The sequence below is a fragment of the Oryza glaberrima genome, chromosome 2, assembly GCF_000147395.1.
Source record: "Oryza glaberrima chromosome 2, OglaRS2, whole genome shotgun sequence".
NCBI lineage: Eukaryota > Viridiplantae > Streptophyta > Magnoliopsida > Poales > Poaceae > Oryza > Oryza glaberrima.
In genome coordinates, this window is record NC_068327.1 from 15,901,174 (window position 1) to 15,928,675 (window position 27,502).

General features: G+C 39.0%; 1 protein-coding gene across 1 annotated transcript; it reads left to right on the plus strand.

The window, feature by feature from the left end:
• Window positions 1-13: 13 nt before the first annotated feature.
• LOC127762987 (uncharacterized) lies at window positions 14-16,763 on the plus strand. The gene is made up of 21 exons (XM_052287532.1): window positions 14-349; window positions 1,639-2,597; window positions 3,838-4,489; window positions 4,593-4,679; window positions 6,688-6,734; window positions 8,035-8,144; window positions 9,442-9,542; window positions 10,633-10,725; window positions 11,024-11,107; window positions 11,235-11,318; window positions 11,450-11,518; window positions 12,230-12,289; window positions 12,645-12,716; window positions 13,653-13,760; window positions 14,860-14,936; window positions 15,089-15,172; window positions 15,315-15,426; window positions 15,509-15,598; window positions 15,710-15,775; window positions 15,861-15,956; window positions 16,143-16,763. The coding sequence occupies exons 1-21, from the start codon at window positions 239-241 to the stop codon at window positions 16,263-16,265; spliced, it is 3,285 nt and encodes a 1,094-aa protein (XP_052143492.1). The 5' UTR covers window positions 14-238; the 3' UTR covers window positions 16,266-16,763.
• The last annotated feature ends 10,739 nt before the right edge of the window (window positions 16,764-27,502 follow it).

The window sequence follows — 27,502 nt, forward strand, 5'->3', positions numbered from 1 at the left end:
TAAGGGGAAGATGGATGTGTGCCGTTGGATGTAGTGGTTGGCTGGGATGAAGTAAACTGCAAGACTGACTTTCCATCCAAAGTCAGAGGATCCGTTTCCTCGTCCGCCTCTGGCGCCTCCTCACCTAGCCATCGCATCGCCCCCCTTCTCATCATCCCCATGCCTCGCCTCGCCTGAACACCCGCGCCCGCGGCAACGGCCTGGCCCGTCTACCCTACCCCCCCCCCCCCCCTCCTCCATGGCGCTCCTGCTCCGCCGCCTCATCCCGCGCCACTACGCCAACCGCACCGCCTCCGCCGCCCTCGCCCTCGACCCGCCGCCGCCGCCGGCGGGGGCGGCTCCGGCCATGGTGAGTGCTCCTATCATCCCTCCCCTCCCGTTCTTTCCGGTGGCCGCGTACGAGCTTAGGGTTTAACGCCGCGGGTTTCGGTGTATGCGGTTGCGCGCGCTCGCCCGCGCGCGTGGCTGCCGGCGGTGCGTTGAGCGGCACCTGTTCGTCGCTTTGCCTGCCCGGGTGGTCGTCGTGTTTAATCAGGAAATATGTGCGCGCGCTCTGGAAAATGGGTAGAGGCAGTGACAGTGTTCCTTGCTGGGCCTTTTTTTTTTTTTTTGGCTGTGCCTTGCGGCATTGCGGCATGTGATGGAGTTCGTTTTCTTTTTCTTTTTTGAGATAGTGATGGAGTTCGTTGGTGGTGGTAGCTTCTGCTGAAAATCAGCTGTGGTTTCACCTGATACCTGCTCGATTTTATTCGAGAAAAAAAATATTATATGACACTGAAAGATCATAACTTCAGCAATTTTACCATTGGAAGGCCCATTGCATTTAAATGCAACCTGAAGATCCTAAAAGTTTAGGAATTTACCATTCCATCAACTCCTGTTGCACATTTTCTGCATTCCTTCTTCTTTTGTTTCAAAACCCGCATATCTGCTCGTGGGTAAACATATTGGTCTAATAAGGCTATCCATCTATTTCTTCTTGGGTCGAAAAGAAAAGAAGCTTTTTCCTGGAAAACGAAGGGAAAAAAAAGTTGGTGGTTGTGCATTCTTTCACCGATAGGACTCTCACCACTTGGTGCATCTTCATCGATGCTCTTTGCTGCCCCCATCTCCACGTTTCCACCCTTCTCAACCCTCAGCTAAGCACTCAGGTTCCTGTGATTATGCTTGTCAAACGTGAGAACTTAGAACTTTGTCAAGTTTGAATTGTCAAGAGGATGGGGGGGAGCAACTCTAGTCTCCAGAGGAAAGGGTGCTAGAGCGGTTCCCAGAGATTGCTTGAGTGACAGGGTGCGGGCAGTAGTGCCGAATGAGTGTGCGTGCGGCAACGGAATAGGGGTAGATGCTTCCAGTGAAATGGCTTGTGAGAGCCAGGGGAATAATTGTCCATTTTGGTGGCAGTAAGGAGTACAGGAATTGATGGAATGGAAATTCCTAAACTTTGCCGTTTTTCAATAGTATTTAATTACACTGCAATCTTCCATGGTAAACTACTGAAGTTTGATATTTCGTGTCTCAAAACTAATTTGGAACATGACAAAGGATTCTGCATGATTCTGCTGTGTTCTACTTTGATTATAGTATGTCACTCAGAATTTTACTTGTTCTCTAAGTATTAGCTATGTGCTACCTTTTCAGCTTGGTGTATCTCAGAGATGTTCTTACACTTTCATGCCTTATTCACCTTTCCGTCCATGTGAAATGTGTGGAGTTTCAGTAACTAATAATTCATCAAGGCAGTTGTCTTCAATTCGTTCCCGTCTTCCCGTAAGGCTCAAAAGTGGTTCCTTTTTTGCTACTGGGCTCATGAGCATTCACAATTTTGTGACTAATAATATTGGTAATTCACGGTGCTTTCTGACTGTGTGCAATAAAAATCTGAGTTTTCACATCAGAAATAAGAGTTTATTTGGTAATCCAAATATGAGAAGGGAAGAAGGGAGTGATATGCACAGTTTGTTTCATAGATCTGAGAAAAAGAAAAGCACATTACCTTCTTGTAGCATCATCACTGATGAGGCTTCAACATCAACTAGCAACCACAGTAAGAGTGCTATAGGTACTGAAAATAGTTCAACAAGCAGAATAAAGGACGTTAGTGAAGATAAGAAGGTATCTATCAAGAAACAGAGCAAATCTGCTAAAACTATTGCAGCAGCAAAGATTGGGACAACTGATGTGAGCGAAGAAGAAAACAAGCGTGAAATTTCCAAATCAGAAAAGAATGCCAATATTTCTAGAGATAAGAAGACATCAAACAGGTTGAAGAAATTTTCAAAAGCAAAGAAATCTGCTGCTGCTAAAGCTGAAATTTGTACGAAGAGTTCTGTTGATAGTTCTGATAGTGAGCAGAAACCACTTGTTCCTCTTTACCCTCCCACAGCTAAATCAGTTCTTGTTGTTGAATCAGTTACAAAAGCAAAAGTTATTCAAAAATACCTTGGCGACATGTATGAAGTGTTGCCTAGTTATGGCCATGTGAGAGATTTGGCTGGAAGATCGAAATCTGTTCGCCCTGATGATGACTTCAGTATGGTGTGGGAGGTGCCTGCTGCTGCCTGGACACATCTTAAGAGAATAAGAACGGCGTTGAGAGGGTATGGTTTTCTAGTTGATGTAGTATGGTTAACATTTTCAAATTTTGTCGACATGAAATATATCTTTGCTTACCTCTTTTGAAAAATAAGGTGCTTCCAAACCATTGTCACCAGGGTTGAGGTCAATGTCATGTTCCATGACCCTGGATTGACATCCTTAATTATAGTTGCTGCCAATCTTGATACACAGCCAGTATTTGCTGGGAATCCTGAAGAGAACTTCCCCACTCCAATCCACATCTTTAGTGACCATATTTCCACCACCCTTATCCCATGTTCATATTTGTCGACCCAGTTGGTTGATCAGGTTGTCATGACCATGCTAAAAATGTCTGCTGATTTCTATGTAGTCATTTTCCATCTTGCAAACATCACACATATTAAGGGACATAATCATTAGATGTTGGTTTTCTGCCTTACCAATTCTAAAGATAAAGAAACACACAATCCCATAATTTTCGTATAAAATCAATTGCATATATGCTTCATAAGTTATTGTGAAACATCATACACCAATATCCTCGTTTTATGCAAGTTAGTAACTAATAAATGATTGTTTGGTTACTTCTCATCCTCTTTTGGATGTAATGGTGTTTAAGCCTTTTGAAAGCATCTGCTGTAAGTTGGGAGATCCTACTAGTTTACCCTTGAGCATAAACTTGATCATCACATTCTATGTCTTGGATACTCCTTATCTAGAAGTTTTAAACCACAGTTGTTTATTTACTTATTTTTCTTTGAATTTACAATCTTCTACTTCATGTGGTCACAAATACTTAATGTTTCGGACAAAATCTGGTGAAACTTTAGAAAAAATGACTATCAATGACTTTAAAATACTTAGCTTGAAACATACAATGGTATGTATAGATTTATCTTGAAAAGTACTTTCATAATTATTTAAACTTACTAGATTTTATGAACTTAGTCTAACATAAGATTCTGTTCATAATCACACATCAAAGACCTTGAAAATGAAGGGGTCAAACACCAGGGTAAAAATAATTTATGGCTATACTGGTAAAAATAATTTACAAGTTTAAATTGCATATTGAATTGTTATTCGTTGGATACCTCAGACTGCCTTTTGCTTTATATCTGTCTTATGGTTATATTATGTGGTAGTTTGAGCTCTTTTTTTTTAGACTGGTAATTTGAACTGGTTCAGGAATAACTAACAGTATAATGCGTACTAATGTTTGTTTCTGTTATAATTGCTTTGTCTTTTTTCCTTCCTCAGAGCAGAAAATTTGATTCTTGCGTCTGATCCTGACCGTGAAGGGGAAACAATTGCTTGGCATATCAAAGAAATGCTTGAACAACAAGACGCTTTGGGTTGTAATGTTACTGTTGCCAGAGTTGTCTTTCATGAAATAACAGAGGATGCTGTTAAAAATGCTTTAATGTCTCCAAGATATATTGATATGAACCTAATTAATGCCTATCTAGCACGACGTTCCCTTGATTATTTGATTGGGTTTGGCATATCACCGCTGTTATGGAGGAAGTTGCCTGGTTGCCAGTCAGCTGGACGAGTCCAATTTGCGGCGTTGGCTCTTCTGTGTGATCGAGAGGCTGAAATAGAACAGTTTAACCCAGAAGAGTATTGGACTATTGATACTGGCTTCAAAACCCAACATTCCGGCCCTTCAAATGGCCTGAACCTTCAAGCCCAGATAAAGCATTTGAATTCAAAAAAGTTGGATCAACTTTCTATATGGTCTCAAGAAGAAGCACAAGATATAGAGAAGAGGATTTATTCGTCTCAATTTGAAGTAATAGGAATTAAGAGAAGTAAAATTCACAAGAATCCTCCTATGCCATATATAACATCTAGCCTTCAGCAGGATGCAGCAAACAAACTACATTTTAGTGCTGGGTATACCATGAAGGTTGTCAGTTCAAATTCAGATGCGCATATAATATTTCCTATTATAGTAATGCAATTTAGATGTAGCTATCTTTTGCCTCACATGGTTTTCAATGTGATTGCAGATAGCCCAAAAGCTTTATGAGGGGATCACCCTTTCCTCAGAAGACGCAACTGGGTTAATTACATACATCCGAACAGATGGCTTTCATGTAGGTACCATCCTACCTTTCCTTTCTGACCAAATCATCATTATCTTTATAACTATTGATAGTGTAAAAATATTGCTTTGGTCCATATCCATAGTTACGGGTTAAAATGGTTCATCCAAAATAAACAAATTAATTTGCTCCCACTATATAAAAGTGTCTTTACCTTTCTTAAGGTATAAAGCATTATTCAATCTTTATAGAAGTTTTATAGACTAGGGCCTTTTAACATATAGTGACAGTGACACTTTCTGCCATGAAACTAATTTGTCAGTGCTTAAAAGGTTCTTATTTGATGCACAGATCATTTTGGTATGCCATGTCAAAAAATACTTTTGTTATGATAACGGTAATGCCATATGGAAAGAGTCCGAACAACATGACCATGAATGGGAGGATCAAGGTAGCTTAGGAGATAAGAGGCAGCATGTATTCTCTAGGGATGTTGTTTTATCTTCATCGTTGGTGAGATCAAAGTTGTGTACTTCTGATCTCAAGAGGGAGAGGTGGCATTGAAGAGGCTCTAGGGTGGGGGAGATAGAGTTGTTTTGAGATGGTTGTGTCTATGGGCCATTCCGTGTGTAGCTTCCCTGTGACAGCTGTCTTCAAAAGTAAATTAACTTCTGTTGGGAGGGAAATTCCAAATTCCTAACAAATGGATAAATGGCATGCCCAAGTTTTTTTTTAAAAGTAACACTGCCAGAGTGCCAGGCAATGTCCAGCAGTTTAAATTTTATAAATATAAATTAAAAGAGCTTCACAGATCTTGTAACTATTAACAACTATGTTTCTAAGAGGTTCATTCATCCTACAAATATGAAGGAGAATATCTTTTTCAAAAGATGATTATCTACCCGATCTCCAGATATGTCTACTTATCTGCTTCCTCAAGACAAAATTAACTGTTGAGTGACCTCTCCAAGTTCCAATAACTCGTATGCTTGTTCAGATAATGGCAAATGATATTCATCTTGTGGTTGCCTGGCCAACATGGCCTCAACTAAATCTACGGAAAATTTGGCAAAAGAATGCAGTCTTGAAAATTGATTACTAAGCACTGCGTCTCACCAAAGATCATCCCAGAAAAGGATTGTATTTCCCAACTGAACTGAACAAGCAGTGCCTCTGAATATGTTGGAACCTTTGTTATTCACAACATGGGGCACCTTACTTTTATAGTAACTTATCCAAATCAAATTAACCCATGACAAGTTGCTATGATTGTAGAATTTATCCAGATTATTTAGTAGAAGTGCTTCATTTTGTACCCTTAAATCAATACTACCCCAAGCCCCCTTTAGCCTTTGGCATGCCCAATTTGGACACTATGTCTGACATGAATGCGTACCCCAGCCTGTATATCAGTGCTACACAGGTTAGAATAATCGCTGCCTGCAATAACAAGATTGTGGTGAATTTTATATTTTTTCCAGTGATACATGCATAAAAAAAGCTATATGCATTCATTGGCAAGAAGTCGAATTTCTGCATGTTTGAGGAAAAAAAGTCTAGGTTTTTATTATATTTTGCATCATTATTGCAATGAGTAGATAAATTGTTTTTATTTTACCTTTTTTTTTTTGGCTCAAGTAGAGGACCTAGTTTGATCCTTCCTATGAGCAAAGCATGCAAACAGGGGGATATCAGTTTACCTAATGAAAAAACCTACCCTGTCTGCAACATCTAATTTCCAGTCTGGATTGAGAGCTCTAATGAGTTCTAACCTATCTTTGGAACAAACTGACTGATCCTAGTCCCAGTCCTAACATTTAAATTGGCGGTACTCATCATCATTTCGATTCATGTATGTATAAGTAGGTATAGTAGTAATTTTAACTAGAAATTTCAAATTATCCGATTTGGTGATTCATCAATATATGACATGCAGTACTCACTATCCCTTTACGTCAGAATTTCCTTTCATCTCAATATATGATATGCATGATACTGTACTTGTTTTAATAGCCTCAAATTGTCATCTTACTTGTATGGTCGGTGTTTTCCCTTGAAGATTTCTGATGTAGCTGCAGAAGATATTCTTTCATTAGTAAAGCAAAGGTACGCTCTACTGGAGCATCTAGTCAAGTGGTTTTTCGTTGGTTGATATCTACTGTTTCACTTGTAATTTATAAGTTATTGTAGTGCCCAATAATCTGAATTCCTAGTTTCTCAATTCATGATTGGAAGTGTGCACATTTCTCATGGTTATTCACGATTATTTTAATAGCAATAAGTTTTCTTTTTTTTTTTTGCTGAGAACATTGTTTTTCAGGATGTATATGATGGGGTATATTTATGAATCACTTTATTTAAATTCGATTCAAATCAATTAATTTAATCTATTTATTTGTTGTGAAGATACATTTGATTACATGGTCGGAGCAGTTCCTGTTCTTTGGTTGTTGATTTTTGTCGTTTCCTAATTGATAATTCATACCATCAGAAGAAAATACCATTGCTTCTTTTGTTCCAGTTATTTACCATCAAAATGTTTCACTCTTTAGAGAAAAAAGAACAATCTGTCACCATCTACTAGCTCCTTGTGCTGTTTGGATGTGCGGAGGGAATGATGTCCTGTGAAATGTTAAAAAATACCTGCTCAAAAGGAACAATTCTTGAACTAGATATTTCATTTCATTTCATGCGGATGTATCAAGTTTCGTACCGGTAAAATCAGATCCAAGAGATAATAACGTATTACAATGGCTATTGTCATGAAGACATCATGTACCCAAACATATGTAAGAGATTAATTTCAACCATATTAAGATGTCAGTAGCAGCAGAAACATCCACATTCTATTTGAAGTTTTCATGCTGTTGATGCTTCAGCCATGCTCAACCAAGTGTGAAGCGCCTCCTTCCGAGGGGGATATGATGAGTGGAAAGGCCAGAGATGGATAAGCCTAGATAAATTAAAGAATGAAGGATGGAATTAGCTGACATGCATGGGCTAGGGAGGAATCAATGAACCACAGGAATACTTAGGCATGGCTGGCATGCACCATGTGGAAAGTGGAATCAATGGGAGGTATTATGCAATGGAAAATTGACACAAGTGTGACAGTGCTATTTATCTCATTTTTGTGTCCTGTTTTTAGATGAAAACTTTTTTGTGTCCTTCTGGTGGTACATAACCAAACAAAAGATCTTTACTGGTATTTTTCAAACTTAACATCATTGGATGGTATAGAAATTTTTTTTCCTTATTACTATCATGGCTTGGTCAATCCTGAATGAGGTAGTCTCAAATAATCAGTATCATCAGTTATTGACAGTTTACCTTTTTCACTTTATGTGTTCCAGCATGTGCTGCATGTCATTTGCAACCTGCATGTTTTAACAAGCATTTTTTTTAGGTATGGTGAGGAATATGCTTCAGAGGGCATTAGAAAATACTTCAAGAAGGTGAAAAACGCTCAAGAATCGCATGAAGCCATAAGGCCAACCAGCATAAGGAGGTTACCGTGTAATGAAATCTACCTGTTGCCCTATGTAATTTATTGTGTTCTATCTATTTTAGATGATGCATTTCATCTAGCAACTTTATTTGGTTTCAGACTTAATTGAAAATATACCTAATTGCCTTGTGGAGATAGCAATGTAAATATAGAATTATCGTATGTACATGACCAAATTTGTTGCGTACCAAACATGACTATAAAACAGAGTTGTGGAGATCTGTTATGTATTGATCAACTTCTAGTTTTCCAGATTTCATAGATGGGCAATATTTTGTCACTTCCTACCTACAGAAAGCTTTGAATACAACATTTTAATTATGTTAGTATCCAAAAAATTGTTTGTATTATGCCGTACTTACTCATTTGTCCTTCTTGCTTTTTCTTTTTTCTAAAACAATGTTCAGTTGCTCACAATATTTTTTATGCACTTCTAGCGAAGCATCAAATGCCTGCTACACTACTGTGGCAACCTGTTGCAAACCTAGAAATATAATTAAAGCTTATATAAATTTGTGAACATCACACTTAAAACATTGACGAACAACTTTTTGCTTGGTATATGTAATGGTTATCTGTTAAAATGGTATATTGTATAGTATAGTTGGCAGCAGTGTTCGAGTAACTTGTTTTGTGGTTGAAATGTGAGCCCCAGCAAGATGATGAATTCCATGAAATTTTGTGATTTTCATTTGAAAATTCGAAACAAATCGAGAGATTCGGGGGAGCTCCAAATTTTGTGACCATACTGAAAGCACCAGAACTAACAATTAAAACATGTATAATACCAAGGAAAATATTATACGTGTTTTAATTGTTATCTGTTATTCCCTCCGCCCCAAAATAAATCAATGTTTGTACACGAATCTGGACATATGCTATGTCCATATTGGTGTACAAAGTTTGACTTATTTTGGGACGGATGGAGTAAAATATATACTGTATAATTTAGTTCACAGTAAAACTTTTCTTTGAAGTATCCACTCTCTGTCTCACTGTTCAACACCTAGCATATCCCTGCTTATTTCACAAGCAGCCTCGAGTAACATTTTTTCTAAATATTGCTTTTGACCATCTTTGCATCATTTTAGGAGAAATGGTTTGCCATTTGCTGTGAATATATTTTCACCTGAGGTCGGCATCTGCTTTAGGATTAAAGTACCTGAAGGATGAATTTTGTTAAAATTTTGAAGTTTGGGTTGCTAAATAATAAACTTTGGTTTTGCTTAATTTCTGCAGCCTATTTAGGTCTTGGTATAAGTTTCTGTCTTTTGATATATAGTTCTGTCGTAATATACCTTGCAGCATCTTTGGTCAGTACACTTGATGATGATTCTTTGAAACTATATGCCCTAATATGGAAAAGAACTATGGCTTGCCAAATGGAAGCTTCTAGAGCTGAGATGGTTAGCTATTCTTTTGCCTCTTTTTTTGTACTGTTATTTTTCACAGCTGTTCCTATACACTTGTCACTTTTCTTATTGTGGAGTGTTTCTTAATATGAAAACCATGGTTTAGATTAATTGGACTAAATATGTTCTAGCCTCTAATGACACCCCAACAACAAGAACACACTGAAGTAAACTGGATGGTACTGTCTATAGTTAGTAGGACTGCTCTATGAAATTCCACCTAAGAAACAGCTTTTTTTAGATAACGGGCAGCGCCCGGCCTCTGCATTATCAGGTGCACATGGCCATAGAGTTGTCAAAAAACAGCTGAACAGAGAAGAAACAAGCTTCTATGACTACATAGAGTTGTCAAAAAAGTGTAAGTATTTGTGAGTGTAAGGATTATTCGTTTGGATGTCTGTTCAAAATGTTCCACAAAGACATGTTAGTTAATAAAAAAAAGGTTGGTAGTGAATATGGATTTGTAAGAAGGTGCTTCTAAGTTGTAACCAAGCAAAATAATTCGTTCTGTAGACAAACGTTTCATTTCTGGATTATGACAGCTTTGAATAATTGTATCTGAACGTACCCATATTTCTTCTGGATAATAATCCTTCTATTTAACAGTTGCTAATTTGGTTTTATGAATTGCTGACACAAATAACACCGAAGAGGCCACATGGCAATGCTTGTTATTGCTCTTGTGCTAAGGCTTAGTTCGAATAGGCATACATAGTGGTCCCTTGGTATTCAAAATGAAGCGAGTCATTAGCGCATGATTAATTGAGAATTAACTATTATAAACTTGAAAAATGGATTTATTTGATTTTTTTAATAAAAAAACCACACCGTTTAGCAGTTTGGGAAGTAGCTCATCCAAAATGTACTTGAGAATGCAGCCTAAATATATTTAATAGTAGCATGCTGGTGTTGTAACAGACAATATGTTGGCCTCCATTTTCTCTAATATGTATTATGCCAAAATCTCTGAATTTCCATGGTAAAAAAAAATCTCTTCTTTTTTTTGTGCACTATTTTTTTTAATAGCTAAAAAAATCAATCAAATTTCATGCTTAGAGTTTATCTTTTCGTAATTGCACTGTAGATTCAAGTTGATATTGGTAATTCTAAAGGAGACATGATTTTTCATTCGTCTGCATCAAATCTTGACTTCAAGGGATACCAAGCTGTATATGATGTAAGTTGTACATTTTATGTATCTATGCTTCTTGCATCCTCTATACATTCAGAACATCCTGTATAGTTCACTTTTCTTTGCCTAAGTTTTTCTATATCCTGCATCAACCTTTTAGGAAAATCTGTTTAATACTTTAATGTCTTCTAAATGCGACCGTCCACTTTCTTCTGTGCTTCTGTTAAGAAAATGTGTTACCTTTGGAGATTGGATGATCAAAATTGAGGACTATATTAATCTGTGCCTAACATTTACTTTAGCTTGCTTAACTCAGTAATGGGAAAATATGTTGCCCTTTTAGGACACGGAAGCAAGTCCTTCCAGTAACAATTCTGAGGATGATGCTGTTCATCAGGATAACTTTGAGGCCTTGTCCAAATTAAAGGTCAGCAGCTGTTAAATTACCTCAACGGTCCACTTCCTATGACTTTTTTGAAGCTAATGCTTATTGCTGCCTGTCATTGAACTATATCAGCATGTTATTGACTTATTGTTGCATTTCTTTTTCTCAGGTGAAGGACTTGATGTCTCCAGTTAACGTTCATCTTGCACAGAACTTTACTAAACCTCCATCACGTTATTCCGAGAGTGCATTGGTTAGTACTAATACCTATATGTTACTCTTTTATTTGTTCATTCTGAGCCATGCCTGCGATAGAAAAATGTTCCTTTTATTGGGCTTTCTCTGTAATTTAAGAATGTAAGGTTTCTTCCTTGGTACCTGCAGATTAAAAGACTAGAAGAACTTGGAATCGGAGGGCCATCCACATACTCTTCTATAATGAAAGTATTGCAGGTGCCATATTCCTATAACCCACTCTCTTAGATCATGATATGCCCAAAATATAACCCATTGCCTTTTTTCATTTTCATATATATGCTGATTTTTGGGTTGGATGTTATGAACAAACTATGTAGCTTACAGCATGTTTGTGCTGGGTTGCTTTGCTTATGTTCCTGTGGTGCTGCATATGCCATGTGGTGCAACACAGGTCATATGGTAACTGTTGGACTTCAATTTACTTGCATCACCTTGGACCTTTCGAATCCAATGGAAGTTGAGTTGTATGTGGTTTGCAACGTGGAGCACTGGGGTCAGCACATACGTGGTCAGCTTGGCATTAAGCTGTGATCTGGCTTTAGAGTTCTTTGTAACATAATCTAAATCTGGAAACCAGGAGATACTGTATCTATGATGTTTGCCTGCCATTGGATGCAAGTCCATCTACAAATATATGACATAAATAAGGAAAGGCTCATAAAACATATCAGCCGCAAGACCCCAACTTGGATAGGCTGAGATTGATTAGGATCATCCCTGGGCAAAGTAGTACAACATACAATTTCTTTTTCAAATGTACATCCAGAGATGTTTGTTTTTGTTGGGGTCAACCACAATGTTACATGGACAAAACAAACAGTTGCAAAATAGTTGGAACTTGCATCATCATTAAATTAACAATGACTCAAGCCACATGGATAACAGTGTTTACCTCTTGCTATTCAGGATCGTAACCATGTGACAGTAAAAGGTCAAGTTGTGCACCCCGAATTCCGTGGTCGGATGGTAGGTTGTTTGCTCCTTATGTCATTTCCTTTTAGAAAGGTCTTATTTGGCAATAACATCTACAATCCTGATCACACATTGAATTTCTGTTATATTGATTTAAATAAAAGGTGATACCTCTAGCTATATGTATTACTTGATCATATAATCCAATTGTGCCAAAGCATAAACCTTGTAAGGAAAATTACAGGTTAACTATAGTCCCTAAAGTCTTCAAGGCACCTAAACTATTTTTTATATGTGTATATACGATTCTTTCAGTTCTCGCATCAATGTTGCTTATGGTAACTTTAATTAATTAAGTTGTTTTATTTCTTCTATTTTTGACATATGTTAACTGCCATCTCTTCCTTAGGTCTCAGCATTTCTTACACATCACTTCTCAGAAGTTGCAGATCTCAGCTTTACTGCTAACTTGGAGACTGAGGTAGTAAACAATTCTCAGTTTGTAGGTTATATCTACATCCCCTTTCTTTCTTATTCTTGAGATCAGAAACCAGCATAAGCTGGCTAGTTACTGCCACAGATTTGGTCAATGTGAATCCCAGTAATTTTGCAGTTTGATATCAGTATGAAAGTTTAGTCACACTTGTTTCAGAAGAGAATCTTAAACCCCATGTGCATAGAATAGTTTTTAAAAAATGTTTGTTTCCTTGTCCGTAATTGTTCTTGCATTTGAGACACATTGGTGGTATTATATAGAAATGTGAAAATGACTAAATACAGAAGTTTTACTTGAGACTGGAGCTTGTTTGGTAAGTTTTTGCCTGAACTTGAGACTGGAGCAGGGCTGTCCTGGAAAAGCGCTTTACACCAAATAACTGGACAATACATTTATAAACCCCTCTACTTTGTGATGTTGTTCATATGCTAATGTGCACCCCTTGTCAATTCTTTTTAACAAACAATGTTGTTACTACCAGGATGTCATTTTCTGATATACCCATTTCTCTTGCACTTTCTGTTTGAGCAACATCAAGCAGTGTATCTGACTTGTGTTAAAAATAGAATTGTTGGCATATTGATAAAAATACACGAAGAAAGAAAAGAGGTTGATGAATATATGAACATCTTGAATGAGATATGCTAGTATATATGATGTCAACGAAAGTATTCTTGAAAATATTCTTATCACTCTACGTCCACTGACATGGGCTGGTATATGTGAAACCATAAAAACTTGGAGATAGATCTAAAAAATCTGATTAAATTTTGAAATTTTTCTCCAAGTTTTTCCCATCATGATAACTTAACCAGCAATTGTTATATTCTTATGAACAGCTAGCCCCCTTCACTAGTCCTAATATGATAATTCTGAAGTTGGTATAAACATACTAATATCCCTTTCCTACTGCTTTATTAGCTTGATAACGTCTCTGCTGGATCAACTGAATGGAAAGGCCTTCTGAAAGATTTTTGGGAACGATTCAATAAATATTGTGGCAATGCTAGTCGCCTTCAAGTCAGGAAGGTACTACCTTTTTCACGTCTCTTCTGGAAGATTTATTCACCCTTGCAGCTAAAAAGAAAAATACTCCCTTTCCTGATTTTTCATAAGGTGCAATTGCCTTTAAAGATTCAAACTTTGTAATTTTTAACTCATGACTATATATGTTTGTTGACACAAAAGTTGTATTGGATTTATATTCAAATTATTTTCATATGATCTTGGTCTTCTACTCTTCTAATTTAACTTTTAGAAATTTACCTAATGGAGGGAGAATAATTCCTAGAACTGTATGACTACTGTCTCTAGTTATCAGATGATGCACAGTCAAGTTTATTTCTCTCACATGATCACATCAACTTTTGTCAAGACATAGCAACTGGGTTAAGGGTGTGTTCTTTACCACCTCTTTCCAAGTACTTCCTTGTTTTCCACGCGCATGCTTCCCAAACTGAACGGTGTGTGTTTTGTAAAAAAAAAAATTATAGAAAAGTTGCTTTAAAAATCATATTAATCTATTTTTCAAGTTTAATTTAGCTAATGCTTAATTTATCATGTGCTAATGGATCGCTCCGTTTTGCATCCGGGGAGAAGTTCCCAACCTCCACCTCTGAACGCAGCTCAAAAGACTGGTTTCTGTGAGTAGGTTCTAAAAATTTTGATGGTTGCTAGGATGCTTGTAACTTGCAAACCCCACATTTCTTCTGAGGAATAAGATATGAGAAATGTTGGGCTATGATCTTGTTCGTTCTCCCCTACAGATGCTTCCACTTATGAACTCAGGCTACTAGCAATGGAAGAAAAGAACTGCTAGTAAATACAATTGTGGCTGAGCCCATGTTCTTGTCCAAAAAGTGCCCGATTTGCTTTATTTTCCCTTTTCTTTCCAGTGCCCCATATATTACGGGTAGAGGGATATGGATGAAAAACGAAACAACATGGTTAACTCATTGAGATTTATATTACTGGGCTTTGGGTTTCTGCCTGATTTCCACCCACCTGCTCAGATTTGTGCATCTTTATACCAGTCATTACTCATTAGCAAATTGTACTGTTTACTATAGATCTGTAATCCCTTTAGCATTCAAAACGGTATTTTAACTAACTATCCACTTTGTTGCAGGTAGAGAGAATGCTTGAAGAAAAATTTGGTTCCATCCTCTTTCCTGACCTTGACAATGATAGTAGGATATGCCCTAGGTAATTCATCTCATTACGTCTAAGAAGTTGTTTTCTACTTTGTAGAAGGTTCACATTTATTTTGCCATAAAATATGTATGGTGCTATATTCCTACAGATTAATTTGGTATCGCTAACCTGTCATGCTATCCTTATGATTGCAATATCTGCAGTTGTTCTGAAGGAACTCTGAGATTGAAAGTAAGTAAGCATGGTGAAGGATATTTTATAGGTTGTGATCGACATCCGAAATGCAAGTATGACCATATGATCCTCTCTTAGAAATTATCAATTCGTTGAGTTTAATCCTTGCTATTATCCATGTTACTTCTGTTTATAAACTATGATTTAAGCATTTATTGTTTATAATTGAGAACACCATGCGTACCAAACTTGAAGGTACATTGCTCGCACATTGTCGGTTGAAGTTGATGAAACTGAGGCATCTGATGAAATTCAAAGCACTTTTACACCTAGGTTACTTGGGGTGCTACCTGATTCTGATGAGAAGGTATATTCTAGTCTTATGGTTATCCTGCTTTGTTATTTTTCTTGTACAGAATGTTTATGATATTTTGTTGCTTGTTTTACAGGTGTTTCTGAAACAAGGTCCTTACGGTCACTATATCCAGGTTGGAGAGGATATAAAAGGAGTGTCTCGGAAAAGAGCTCCTCTTTCTGAAGTAATTTCCATATTAATATGTTTCTTAAATGCAGAGCAAGCTTGTGTTTGGCAATTTCTGATCTACCTTTTTCAAGAACTCAACCTCAGCTATGATTCACCCTAATTTCAGGTGAAAGATATTGACTCAATCACTTTAGAAGATGCAATCGAGCTATTGCAGTATCCCAAAATCCTGGTATGCGCAACATTTTAGCTGCTAATTAAGTTCACGTTGATGAGCTGCCCCATGATGATATTGTTGTCTGATTGATGTCTAACAGGGAAAACACCCTGATGATGATCTTCCTGTACTTGTAACACATTCTAAATCTGGATTTAGAATCAGACACAGGAGAACTCTTGCTCCATTGCCGAAGGTACGTGTTCTAATATTGTACTATCTGTTGAATGTTGGTACCCACACACCATTATGATACTACGCGAATACAAACGCGCAATGTTTAGTTCTTTTGTGCTGGCGCTATTGTTTTCTGCTATACTACAATTGAACAAAACTTTTAACTGCTGAGATGCATATATTTCTTCAAAATTGTTTGTGACAGAGCGCAGACCCAAAGGAGATTACGCTCGAGCGTGCATTGAAGCTTTTGACAGGTAAAAACGTGATAAGGTTTGGTCGCCCTAAGGGAATCAAGAACCCAGAACCCCTTGAATACCATTCGTAAACATCTAATATTGTAAAAGAGATGTTTTTAGCCTAACAAGATCGCTTATCGAACGCGAAATTTACGGTGATTCCTGACCGGCATTGTTTGAAGCCATGGATTCCGCTTTCTTCCTTTTTTTGCCTAATCCTGAGTCGGCTTTTGTATGCTTTAGGGGTGTACGGTGAGTTTGATAATGTGGAGAGATCGTCACTCACACCGTCACACGTACGTTCACGGTGTGTAGCAGCGTACACCCTCCGTACCAACAAAAAAAAAATCCTTTTGTCCATGTTAATCTCCAAAAGTTCTTTCTCGAAGCGGAGGGTGTAGGTGAGTGTGCTCGTACCTGTGAGTGAATGGATGCAGTTCGTAAAAGTACTACTCACTGAAATGTGGGTTCCACAGCCCTTCAGATCCACATGTCAGTGAATACATGTAATTCTGCAGGGGATCTTAATTGGTGAGTGAATATGACTGTGGTTGACAATGAAGATTTGGGCTCCCATCACATTTGTTTTTCCTTTCGTACACTACTGCCGAAACAAAGGCGAAGCATTTGCCCTCTTTTCAAAAAAAAAAAAAATTCTGCAGTTGTATACAGCACAAAAGTACTTGCCAGATCATACACCCATAGGTTTTCATTTCTTTCTTGCGTGTGAAGTGGTCTCAAGCTGCCAACGTAGTCAGTCACAAAACATGATGCATTGAGCATAGATTTTGTTTGTCCTTGTGGAGTTGTGGTGAAACATTGAAATATGTTTGTTTGGGTTTAAGGTTTAGATTTGACATGGTGCTTGCATTTATAACTAATTATTCTTTCAGTGCTAGACGATGTACATGTTGATAATGAGGCGTTTGTGATGATTTTGTCAATCTCAAAATGCGTTGGTCCGATCTCTATGCTTATAGGGGTTATGCTTGTAGGGGTAAGATGTACGTTTATAGGGTGAGTGTAGATGTATTTGTGAGCACTTATGTTTGTAATGTGTTTAAGAAAAGCAAAATATGAAAATATGAGCAATTGTTTTGTGGTTTAGAATCATTATCTTACTCCTTTCGTTCTAAAATAAGTTAATTTCTATAGTCTAAAGCTTGTCCAAAATAAGTTAATTATTAATCTCTTATTTACCCACCCATCATGTTTTCCTATGAATAAAGGGCACTTTGGTCTTTTACCCTCAACACCAGTTTCATTGGGTTCTAGGAATCCATTTAGGGCTCATTCGGTTTTGTTGATTTTCAAAACATAGAAATAGAAAAAAAAAGTAAAAATAATATGGGAATAAATGTGCAAATCGGAGAATTGTAAAACACATGAAACTTTCGTATGGTTGCTCAACAAGCCCGCCAAAAGGATTGAAAACGTTAGATTGGACTGGTTTTTTTTCACTGTATTTTCCCCCTAAAATTGAAATAATAGGATTTTTTTTTCTTTGGTAAATTCCTTTTGAGACGAATGGCAATTTAATTTCCATTTCAAAGATTATATTTACCGTATTTTCCTTTATAATTCCTTTAAAACAAATGAGTCCTTTATCTGGTAAGCTTATTGATGTGAGCGATTGCTTGTTGTCACTAATGGGATTTGACATTCAATGTGAAAGGTAAAAGGTAGCAATGTTATCATGTTCTACCTCCGTTACTTCCTTTGTCCCAAATATAAGAATCTAGGACTGATGACTGGATGGAACGTTTCATACTAGATATACTTCCTCTCTAGATAAGTTATAATAGAAATTGTCTCATCCAGTTTTAGGTTCTTATATATTGGTACAAAGATAGTACAATATACCCAATGAGGTACCTATGTGTAGTTTACAGGGATCCGTAGATTATCTAATTCTAACTAATATATGTCATGATAATTAGTATAATCGATCAATAATTAGTTAATTAGTATGTGTGGGACCCCGATAAATTTTGTTCGGGTTCGCCACTGAATATACCCCCTGTCTTATCTCTTCTTTATATAAAGTTAATGTCCACTAAATACCTAATGCTTAACATGCAAACATAGTATTTTTAGCATTCCTAAAACCTACATGCAAGCATATCACATCAATCCATTAAACACACAAAGCTCAATATGCGAGCATATACTTTATTCTAAAACTAAACATACACATACTAAATCGTTATTCTCAAATCATTTTCATAATATTTCAATCCAAATCATTTTATCATTTCTCCATTATCTAACATATATCCCGCAACAAAGCGTGGGGCATTATTTAGTAATATAGAAACCTATAACCGGATGAGAAATTTCACAATACGAGGAATTTAGACCAGAAATTGTCCAGATTTATTGTAATATGAAATGTCCAATCTATAGATTACTATATTATGAGACGGATGGAGTAATGATTTTTAGTAATGTTTATAACTAAAACTTTTTATATTTTAGAACAGAGGGGGTGCGGTTTTTATAGATATGTGCTATACTTTTGAAAGTAATGTCTAATTTTTAGAAAAAAAATAAAATATTTTAGTTAGCATGTATGGAGTATGTACCGTAAACTTACATGCACATGATATAATCACCCTACACAGAATCGTTTTTCTAAGCATTCATCTAAGCACCCCTACGTACACAGGGATGCTAATTAGCGCATACGCGCTAGATTAGCAAGTAGCGCGTACTCGCATGCATGTCCCACCCTGCAATATAATATGCATGCATGCATTGGTCCCACACCTGCACATGCATCAGCATCACGCATGCATCAGCGTCACACACGCATGCATTTGTTTATCTAGTTAACATCTCGAATTAGTATCTTTTTTTCCTTTTTTTTCTTATCTTTTAACTTTTTTTCCTTTTTTCGTCTCTACCGCGATTTTTTCTTTTTTTTCTTTTTTTTCCGTGACTACCGCATACGTGTTGGAGTAGGAGTTAAGATTTAAAACTTTCAACTCAAGATTTTTTGAAATTTTCAACTCCGATTTAAAAATTTTTAAGTCAAGATTTAAAAACTTTCAACTCGGATTTGAAAACTTTCAATTCAAACTTGAAAACTTTCAATTCAAACTTGAAAACGTTCAACTCGGATTTGAAAACTTTCAATTCAGACTTAAAACTTTCAACTGAAGATTTGAAACTTTCAACTCAAAATAATTTAAGTCAAGATTTTGAAAACTTAACTAATGTTTGAAAACTTTTAACTCAAATTTAAAAACATTCACCTAAAAATTTAAAATATTAGATTTAAATTTGAAAACTTGTATCTCAAAATTCAAAACATTCAAAAATGCACATGCTAACAATTAAAAAAATCGAAAAGAAAACAGAGAAAAAAAAGGAAATGTATAGATGGAGCCAAAATAGGAAATTAGAAAAAAAAAAAAGAAACGCGCAAAATAGAAGATTAGAAAAAAAAAAAAAAAAAAAAAGGAAACGCGGGATGCTGGCGCGCGCGCCGCACAAGCAGGCCCCCTACGTACATGCCCGTGAGCACTTCCATCGAACTGCTGTTGTTTTCGGCTTTTCAAGGTCATCGGCACTGTGTGTTGAGTTGTGCTGAAGTTGACGGTTTTGAGTTTGGGCTTCGCGTTCATTTGTCTCCTTGGAATAATTTCACTTTAAATCTAATCCGTGACCCTAAACCACAAAACCGAATATCTTAACCCCCTAACCCTTAAAACCGGTGCAATTGGACTCCCTCGACGGTTTTGAAAGGTGGTTTCGCTGACGTGGTGTCTACGTTGCGGTTTTGACTTGGTTTTCTTTTCACGTGGCGTTGACATGGCGCTTACGTGGTGTTAGAAATAAAAAAATATGTGTGGGACCCATTTGTCATGCACCAAAAGTATGGGTGGGACCCACATAAATCATCCTCTCCTCATCCTCCCCCCTCTCTCATTCTCTTCCGTTCGGCGAGCGGCGGCCGTGGGACGGGGGCTGGCGGTGGGCGGGCGAGGGCCGGAGACGACGAAGCCGTGAGGGCGGGGAGGGCGGTTGCTTTTGCTCGCTCTGTTGTGGCTAGCTCGTGAGTGGAGGCGGCGGATTCCAGCGGACAAGGGCAGAGCAGGAGGCGAAGAACGGCGGCGGGCAGGAGCAGGCCGACGTCAGCATGGGAGTTGGGCGACGAGAGGAGGAGGAGGTGGGTGGCGTGGCTCACCGTTCGCCGCTGTCTCCGCTTGCCTGCCATTGCCACCGCCCTTCCGTTGCTGATCCGCCTCGGCCGCTCCCTTGCCACCGCGCTCTGCACGGCCTGGTTGTGGCGGTGGTGATGGCGCCCGTCATCGCCGCCGCCCGCCGCGCCGCCCTTCTTCGCCTCCACCACTCCAGCTCCCCGCACAAAAACGGTGCCGTCCTTGAGCTCGAGGAAGACGAAGGAGCCCTTCCCCTGCTCCCGCTCGGTCTTGACCTTTCTCGCTCTCCTTTCCTCTTCAAGCGGTGTGGCAACGAGGAGCGGCCGCGGAGCATGATTCCGGCGGCGGCGGCGGGCGGGTGCCTTTCTCTGAGCCGTGGCGTAGAGACCGGAGAAATTATATATCAGTTCTTGATTCATCTCACCAGTGATTGTCATGCAGGCGTCACCGTTGTATATCTCGGAGATGGCCAAGATCCGTTGTACATCTCGCTGATCATCAAATATGATCAAGCTTAGTTACTAACTAATGACATATTGGAGTTATGGCAGGCTGCGGCGGCACGAGCCAGAAAAGCCGTCGTCATCGTCGTTGTTCCACTTCCACCCTGTGAAGCGTGGAGGCAGCCGATGCACCAACCCTGACCTGCCATCACATCTCACCCAACTGCCGCCTTGCAGCGTATACCGACACCGACAACGCGCTCGCTGGAGATCTTTCGGCGAAACAGAAACGACGACCGTGCCGGCCGTCATGGCATGCAGTAGCCGCTGTCGGCGTGGACGGACACCCAAAGAAGATCGCCGTGATAATCGATGCCAGTCGCTTCCTCCTGCGCAACCGCACGCGTTCCACCTCTTCCTCCACCCAGTCCATAGTGTCCTCCACGCTCGCCTCACCCCGTGCGCCGCCACAGCGCTCTACCTCGAGGCCGACCGGCCTCCACCGCACCATCGCCATCTCCGCCGCCAGAATCATGCTCCGCGACCGCTCCTCGTAGCCACACGGCTTGAAGAAGGAAGGAGAGCGAGAGAAAAGGCCGAGGTCGTCGTCGCGCTGCTCCAACTCCCGCCTGCCGCCGAGTGCACTGGCAACGGCTCCGCGGGGAGGGGTGGGGGAGGCCGACAACAACCCGCGGGCCGTCCGTGGCAGCGGCCAAGGCGGTGGCCGACTACGAGTCGGTGCAGACTCCATCGTCCGTGCCTCCGTGAGGGCAGAGAAGGGAGGAGGAAGGGGAGGAAGGGGAGGAGAGGATTATGTGGGCTCCACATAACAGTGGGTCCTACTTTTTTTTTTTGTGTGTGTATGAATAACAAATGGGTCCCACACATATTTTTTATTTCTAGTGCCACGTAAGCGCCACGTCAACTCCACATGGAAAGAAGACTGAGTCAAGACCGCCACGTAGGCGCCACATCAGCGAAACCACCCTCCAAAACCGCCGAGGGAGTCAAATTACACCGGTTTTGAGAGTTAGGGGTTCGAGATATCCGGTTTTGTGGTTTAGGGTGACAGATTAGATTTCGATCACTTTTGAGGGTCACAAAGTGAACTTATTTCTTTGTCCTCCCTTCATTTCATTCATGGGCCACAGCTTTGGTTCTATGGAATTCCTCCGCTGGGCTGTAACTACAGATGGCAACTCCTACTTACTATAAATTGGTCCCTCTGTACTGTTGTGACATGTGAGCAGTAAACTAATTTACGGCCGATTTTTGTCTTGGCAACTCATGAGCGAATTTGGACTTGAATTTTGAAAGTTCAGTAGGATGATGGATACCACAATACGTATCATTTTCAGTTTCTTATAACTAACTATTTACACCCAGGTTAGAGGATATATGGACAGCACCTCAATAATAAGATGGGTTCATCCAAGATGAGAGAACGCTTTATCGTACGAGCCACATCATAAATTCATATGGGCTGAATCTCAAGTTGATATCCAGCAGAGCATAAAGGCTGAAGAGATCCTCTATGCAAAGGGTGCCATCACTACTGAAATCCTCACTGATTATTGGTCCAAACATACATGCACCTTTTTAAAGAAGAACAAAATGATTGCCTTCCTAGAAGTAAGTGATTTTTTTTTTCACTCGAAGTAAGAATGGGAGTGTACTCTGCCCTCGAAAGAAAACAGTTGGAGACTAGCTATCGAAACTGGTACATTGTAAAATGCACATAGAGATATATAGCTCGTCGTAGGTGATGCTAAGCATCGGTTCGTTTATGCTCCTTATATGGTCACGGTTGAACTCGTTAACTTAAACAAGCTAAAAAGTTTAGCTTGGCTGGCTTGGCTTGTGAGCTAGCTCATTAGACTCATTAAGAAGCTTTAGCTCACTTATATCACCTTTGTAATCTTTAATTCATCAGATTATCGTATGTCACTACTACAAAAGTAGTGATTTTTCTGTACGAGAGCCCATAATTTTTGCAAACGGACCATAACTAGTAGCGTCTGCAAAAATCGAGACCCATTTTTCCATACGGCTCCTTAAGTGGTCCGTATGGAAAAATCGATTTTCCCATACGGGTCTTTTAAGACGGCCGTATGAAAAAATGAGCTCATTTTTGTATGCGGCTCACTTAAGTGCCCGCATGGAAAAATATGCAGCTCACTTAAGCGCCCGCATGCGAAAATAAAATTTGAAAAATTTGAAAATTTGAAACTAGTGTATCTCACTCATACAAACTCCAAATTGGATGATTCTTTTTCCAAAATGTTTCTAAAATCATGCTCTATCATGTTATTGTGTTCTTACTGATATTATTTTGGTCATTTTTTCTTGTGACTTTGTTTTATCAATTAAAAATTTGAATTTCAAATCTTTGAATAATATTTTAAAGCAGTAAATGATTTCAACTGAAAAAGACATCAACAACAAAGTTGTATAACTCATCAAGATTTATAACTTCTATTTTGATCATTTCTTCATCCGACAAAGCGATAGTAACATTTTTATAAAATTTACATATCTCTCTAATAGTTTATAAAACTATATAAGAGATATATACATTTTGTGAACAATGTTACAAATCATTTTGTCAGATGAAGAAATGACCCAAATAAAAGTTATAGATTTTGATGAGTTATACCACTTTGTTATTGATGAGTTTTTCAGTTGAATTCATTTAGTGCTAGTAAATATTGTTTGAAATTGTCATAATTTGAAATTCAAATTCAAACTGTTCAAACAAAGTCATATAGAAAAATGACCAAAACAAAAGTTGTAGATCTTGATAAGTCATAAAACTTTATTGTTGACAACTTTTCCATTTGAAATCATTTACTACCCCGAAAAATTATTTGAATTTCTTATATTTTAAAATTCAAGTTTTATATAGTTCAATAAAACTCGGATGGAGAAATGACCAAAATAAAATTGGTAAGATCTCAATAAGTTCTACAACTTTGTTTTTTACAACTTTTTCACACGAGTTCATTTATCTAGATAAAATTTTATTCGAAGTTTGATATTTTAAAATTATTTTTTTCCCACCACCTCCTTTCAAATTTTTTTCATCTCCTCTTCTCTCTCTCCCCCTATCCGGATATTTAAACTCCCCATCCTTATCCTTTTCTCAGCCTCTCCTTTTCCTATCTCTTTCCTCCTCTCCTCTCTCTCTCTCTCAACGCACCGAGCATGCAGGAGCGGTGCGGCACCGGCGGCGGCGGGCTCGGCAACGGCGGCGGCCTCCCTTCCCCAATCTCCCATCCGGCGCGGCAGCGCGCGGCATGCTTTGCAACGGCGGCGGCGGCCTTCCCCGACCTCCATGCACGGCACTCCCTTCCTCGACGGCAGCGGGCACGGCGAGACGACGACGGCAGCGGCGGGCGGTGGGTCTGGACGGCGGGCGCGCTGCGGGCTCGGCACCGGCGGCGGCGGCCTCCCATCCGGCACGGCAGTGGCTGGCTCGGCAATAGCGGCGGCCTCCCTTCCTCGACGGCGCGGCGCATACCCCCTCCTCAACGCCGCAGCGGCGGGGGTGGCTCGGCCGCCTCGGGCATCGCCGCCCGGCACCGATTCGGTGCCGCCGCCAACGGATCCGGCGACGGCGTGCGGCAGCGGGCTAGGGTTAGGGGGGTTTTTTGGATTTTATTTTTTTTGTTTGCCGAATTTATTTTTGCATGCGGCCGGTATAAGCGACCGCATGCGAAAATAGGATCTTCGCATGCCGCTGCGCTGGCCGCATGTAAAAAGAGCGATTTTTGCAGACCTTCTCCTCCATGCGGTTGGGGCAACCGCATGCAAAGATCCTCTTCGTCCGCATGTAAAGAACCGACCAAAAATATTAAAAGTAATTAAAGGACTCAAATATAAAAAAATTAAAGTAATTAAAGGACTTACTACGAGGTAATAAGCATTGAATAAAGAAAAATGTTGACATTCTATACTAGCGAGTAAGTAAGAGCATCATCAAAAGATGCCTAAAAATCTATCCCTAAAATTATGTTTTTAAGACTAGCGAGTAAGTAAGAGCATCACCAAAAGATACCTAAAAATCTATCCCTAAAATTATGTTTTTAAGACTCCTAATTAGACTTTGAGGTGTGTAGATTCCTCTCTCCAAGAAAGATCTAAAAACTAATTCCCAACAATAAAAACAGGTCCATCCAACAGAAAAAGGAACATATACCGCTCCTCCCCACCCTTTAGAACTGTGCAGCCCAGCCCATTAACAGATAGGCCCACTTATATATAAGCACCCCACTTATATTTTCGTTTTTAATTTGTGTAAAATAGTTAACTTGAAAGTGGTATAGTTGGAGGGACAGGGCTTTGTAAATTGGTTCTATTGTTGCTCAACTAATAAGGTGGTACTAACCAAGCGCACACAACACTTGTAAGCCACATATATAGGCCAAGTAAATGTCAAAGAACATGCTCCCTCTGTAGGCTCTTATACCGTTCGTAATAGCCCATCCTCCATGAGACACAGGTTGGCTCTGATTCCATTTATAAAATAGCTCACCATCCCTCTGTAGGCGAAGCCCACATGCATCATGGGGTTGGCTCTGATACCATTTGTAATGACCTATCCTCTAGAACCGTGCAACGCAACCTATTCGATGGGTAGGCTAACTTATACATAGCACGCCACTTACACTTTTATCCTCACTTTGTATAAAAGGGTTAACTCGCAAGTTGTATGGTTGAAGGGACATGACCTTATAAGTTGGTTCTGCTTTTGTTCAACTAGCAAGGTGGTATGAATCAATACACACAACATTCATAGACCACAAAGGATACATCTTAATTAGGCCATAATGTCACACCACCCCCTCCTACCGATCGCTCCTCTACCTGGATGTGATCCCTCTCCATGCCCCACTTTCTCCATATACTGCGCTTACTATTCGGAGTCGGCGCGCTTCTGGAAAGCGAGAAAGATGGTGATGGGGACTAGTTTTTGAAAGCTCATTAGAGTAACTGTTGGAGCAAAATGTTTATTAAAAAAATCCAAAATTATTGGGCATCCATTCTTGGTGATGCTCTAAGTTGTGAGTAGTTATTTGGTTAAGTTAACAAGCTAAAAATCTAGGGTTTAATTGAAACCATGCCACTACAAACATGCCATTTTACATAAATGACACTACTATTCACGATATCGGTTGCGTGCCACTGGAGTTTGGGGGAATTGGAACTGTATCACTTTGTTGCTTTTTCTGTTAAAAATCTTTGTTAGCCTGAACTACACGTGGGGAAGAAAGAAGAGGGAGGAAGAAGGAACTGATATGTTGGTCCCACGTATAGGGGTCTAACAGAAAACACAACAGAGTAGCATAGTTTCAATTTTTCCAAATTCCAATAACATGTAGCCAATATCGTGAATATAAATGGAATTTATCTAAAATGACATATTTGTAGTGACATGGATCCAATTAACCCAAAAAATCTAACTCAACTTGGTTCTTTGTGACCATGAGTTAAAACCGAGCTTGATACGGATCGATTCAAGCCAAGAGCCTTTTTTTTCACCCTAGTCTTTTTTAGACCACGAGGAGGGAAAAAATGCATAGCAGTGTGATTTTCCTTTTATATATTTATTATAGTATTGTTGTTGTTATTGAAAACAAAAACTGTACGGTGAAAAGCACCACGTAGATTTGTACTACCAAGTACTCTTGTTTTACAATGTTGTAATACAGTAGTCTACTCTCTCTGGAAAAAAAAAACAACTTCTGAGAAAGAATCTACTAGACAAATAATTATGCATATTCATTTTGAGAAGTTTGTTTTTTTGATGGTAGGCTTGCACAGCATATATCCATTGCTTTGGATATCTGTCAAATCAGATCAGTCGAGTTGCGAGACGATTGAGCATAACGGTATCCTGGTTCCAATAACGGGTACTTGTTCCACGGAAGCAAAACACGTACTCCCTCCGTCCTAAAATATAGCAACCTAAAAAGAGATGTGACCTCTTCTATGAGTGTCCACATACATCAATCTAGAAGGGGTCACATCCATGTGTCCACATACATCAACTTAGGAGAGGTTACATCTCCTCCTAGATTATTATATTTTAGTACGGAGGGAGTAGCCAACACATTCATTGGTAACGATAATGGCTTTGGGCCTATTTGGTTCTCTACCTTACTAATTAAATGGTAGTGCCAAAATCTGGCACTACCAATTTTTTGGTAGGGCAAATTTAGCTAGCCTATGTTTGGTTTAATACCAATATAATGCCAAACTTTAGTATAATAGTGAAGAAGATTCTAGAATATAGCCAAATTGAGCATTGGCACTACCAATTATTTGGTTTCAATCCAAACTAGCACATTTACTATTTAAGTTACCAAAATTTTAGTAGGGACACGTTTTGGCTTCAATCCAAAACGGCCCTTTGTTTAGATTCCAAAAAATTTTGGTCAAAAACGTCATATCAAATATTTAGTTACATGTATGGAGTATTAAATGTGGATGAAAAAACCAAATGCACAGTTTGCATATAAATTGCGAGATGAATCTTTTGAGCCTAATTACGCCATGATTTGACAATGTGATGCTACAATAAACATTTGCTAATGACAGATTAATTAGGCTTAATAAATTCGTCTTGCAGTTTACAAGTGAAATCTGTAATTTATTTTTATTATTAGTCTACGTTTAATACTTTAAATATATGTCCGTATACATCAGAGACTTAAA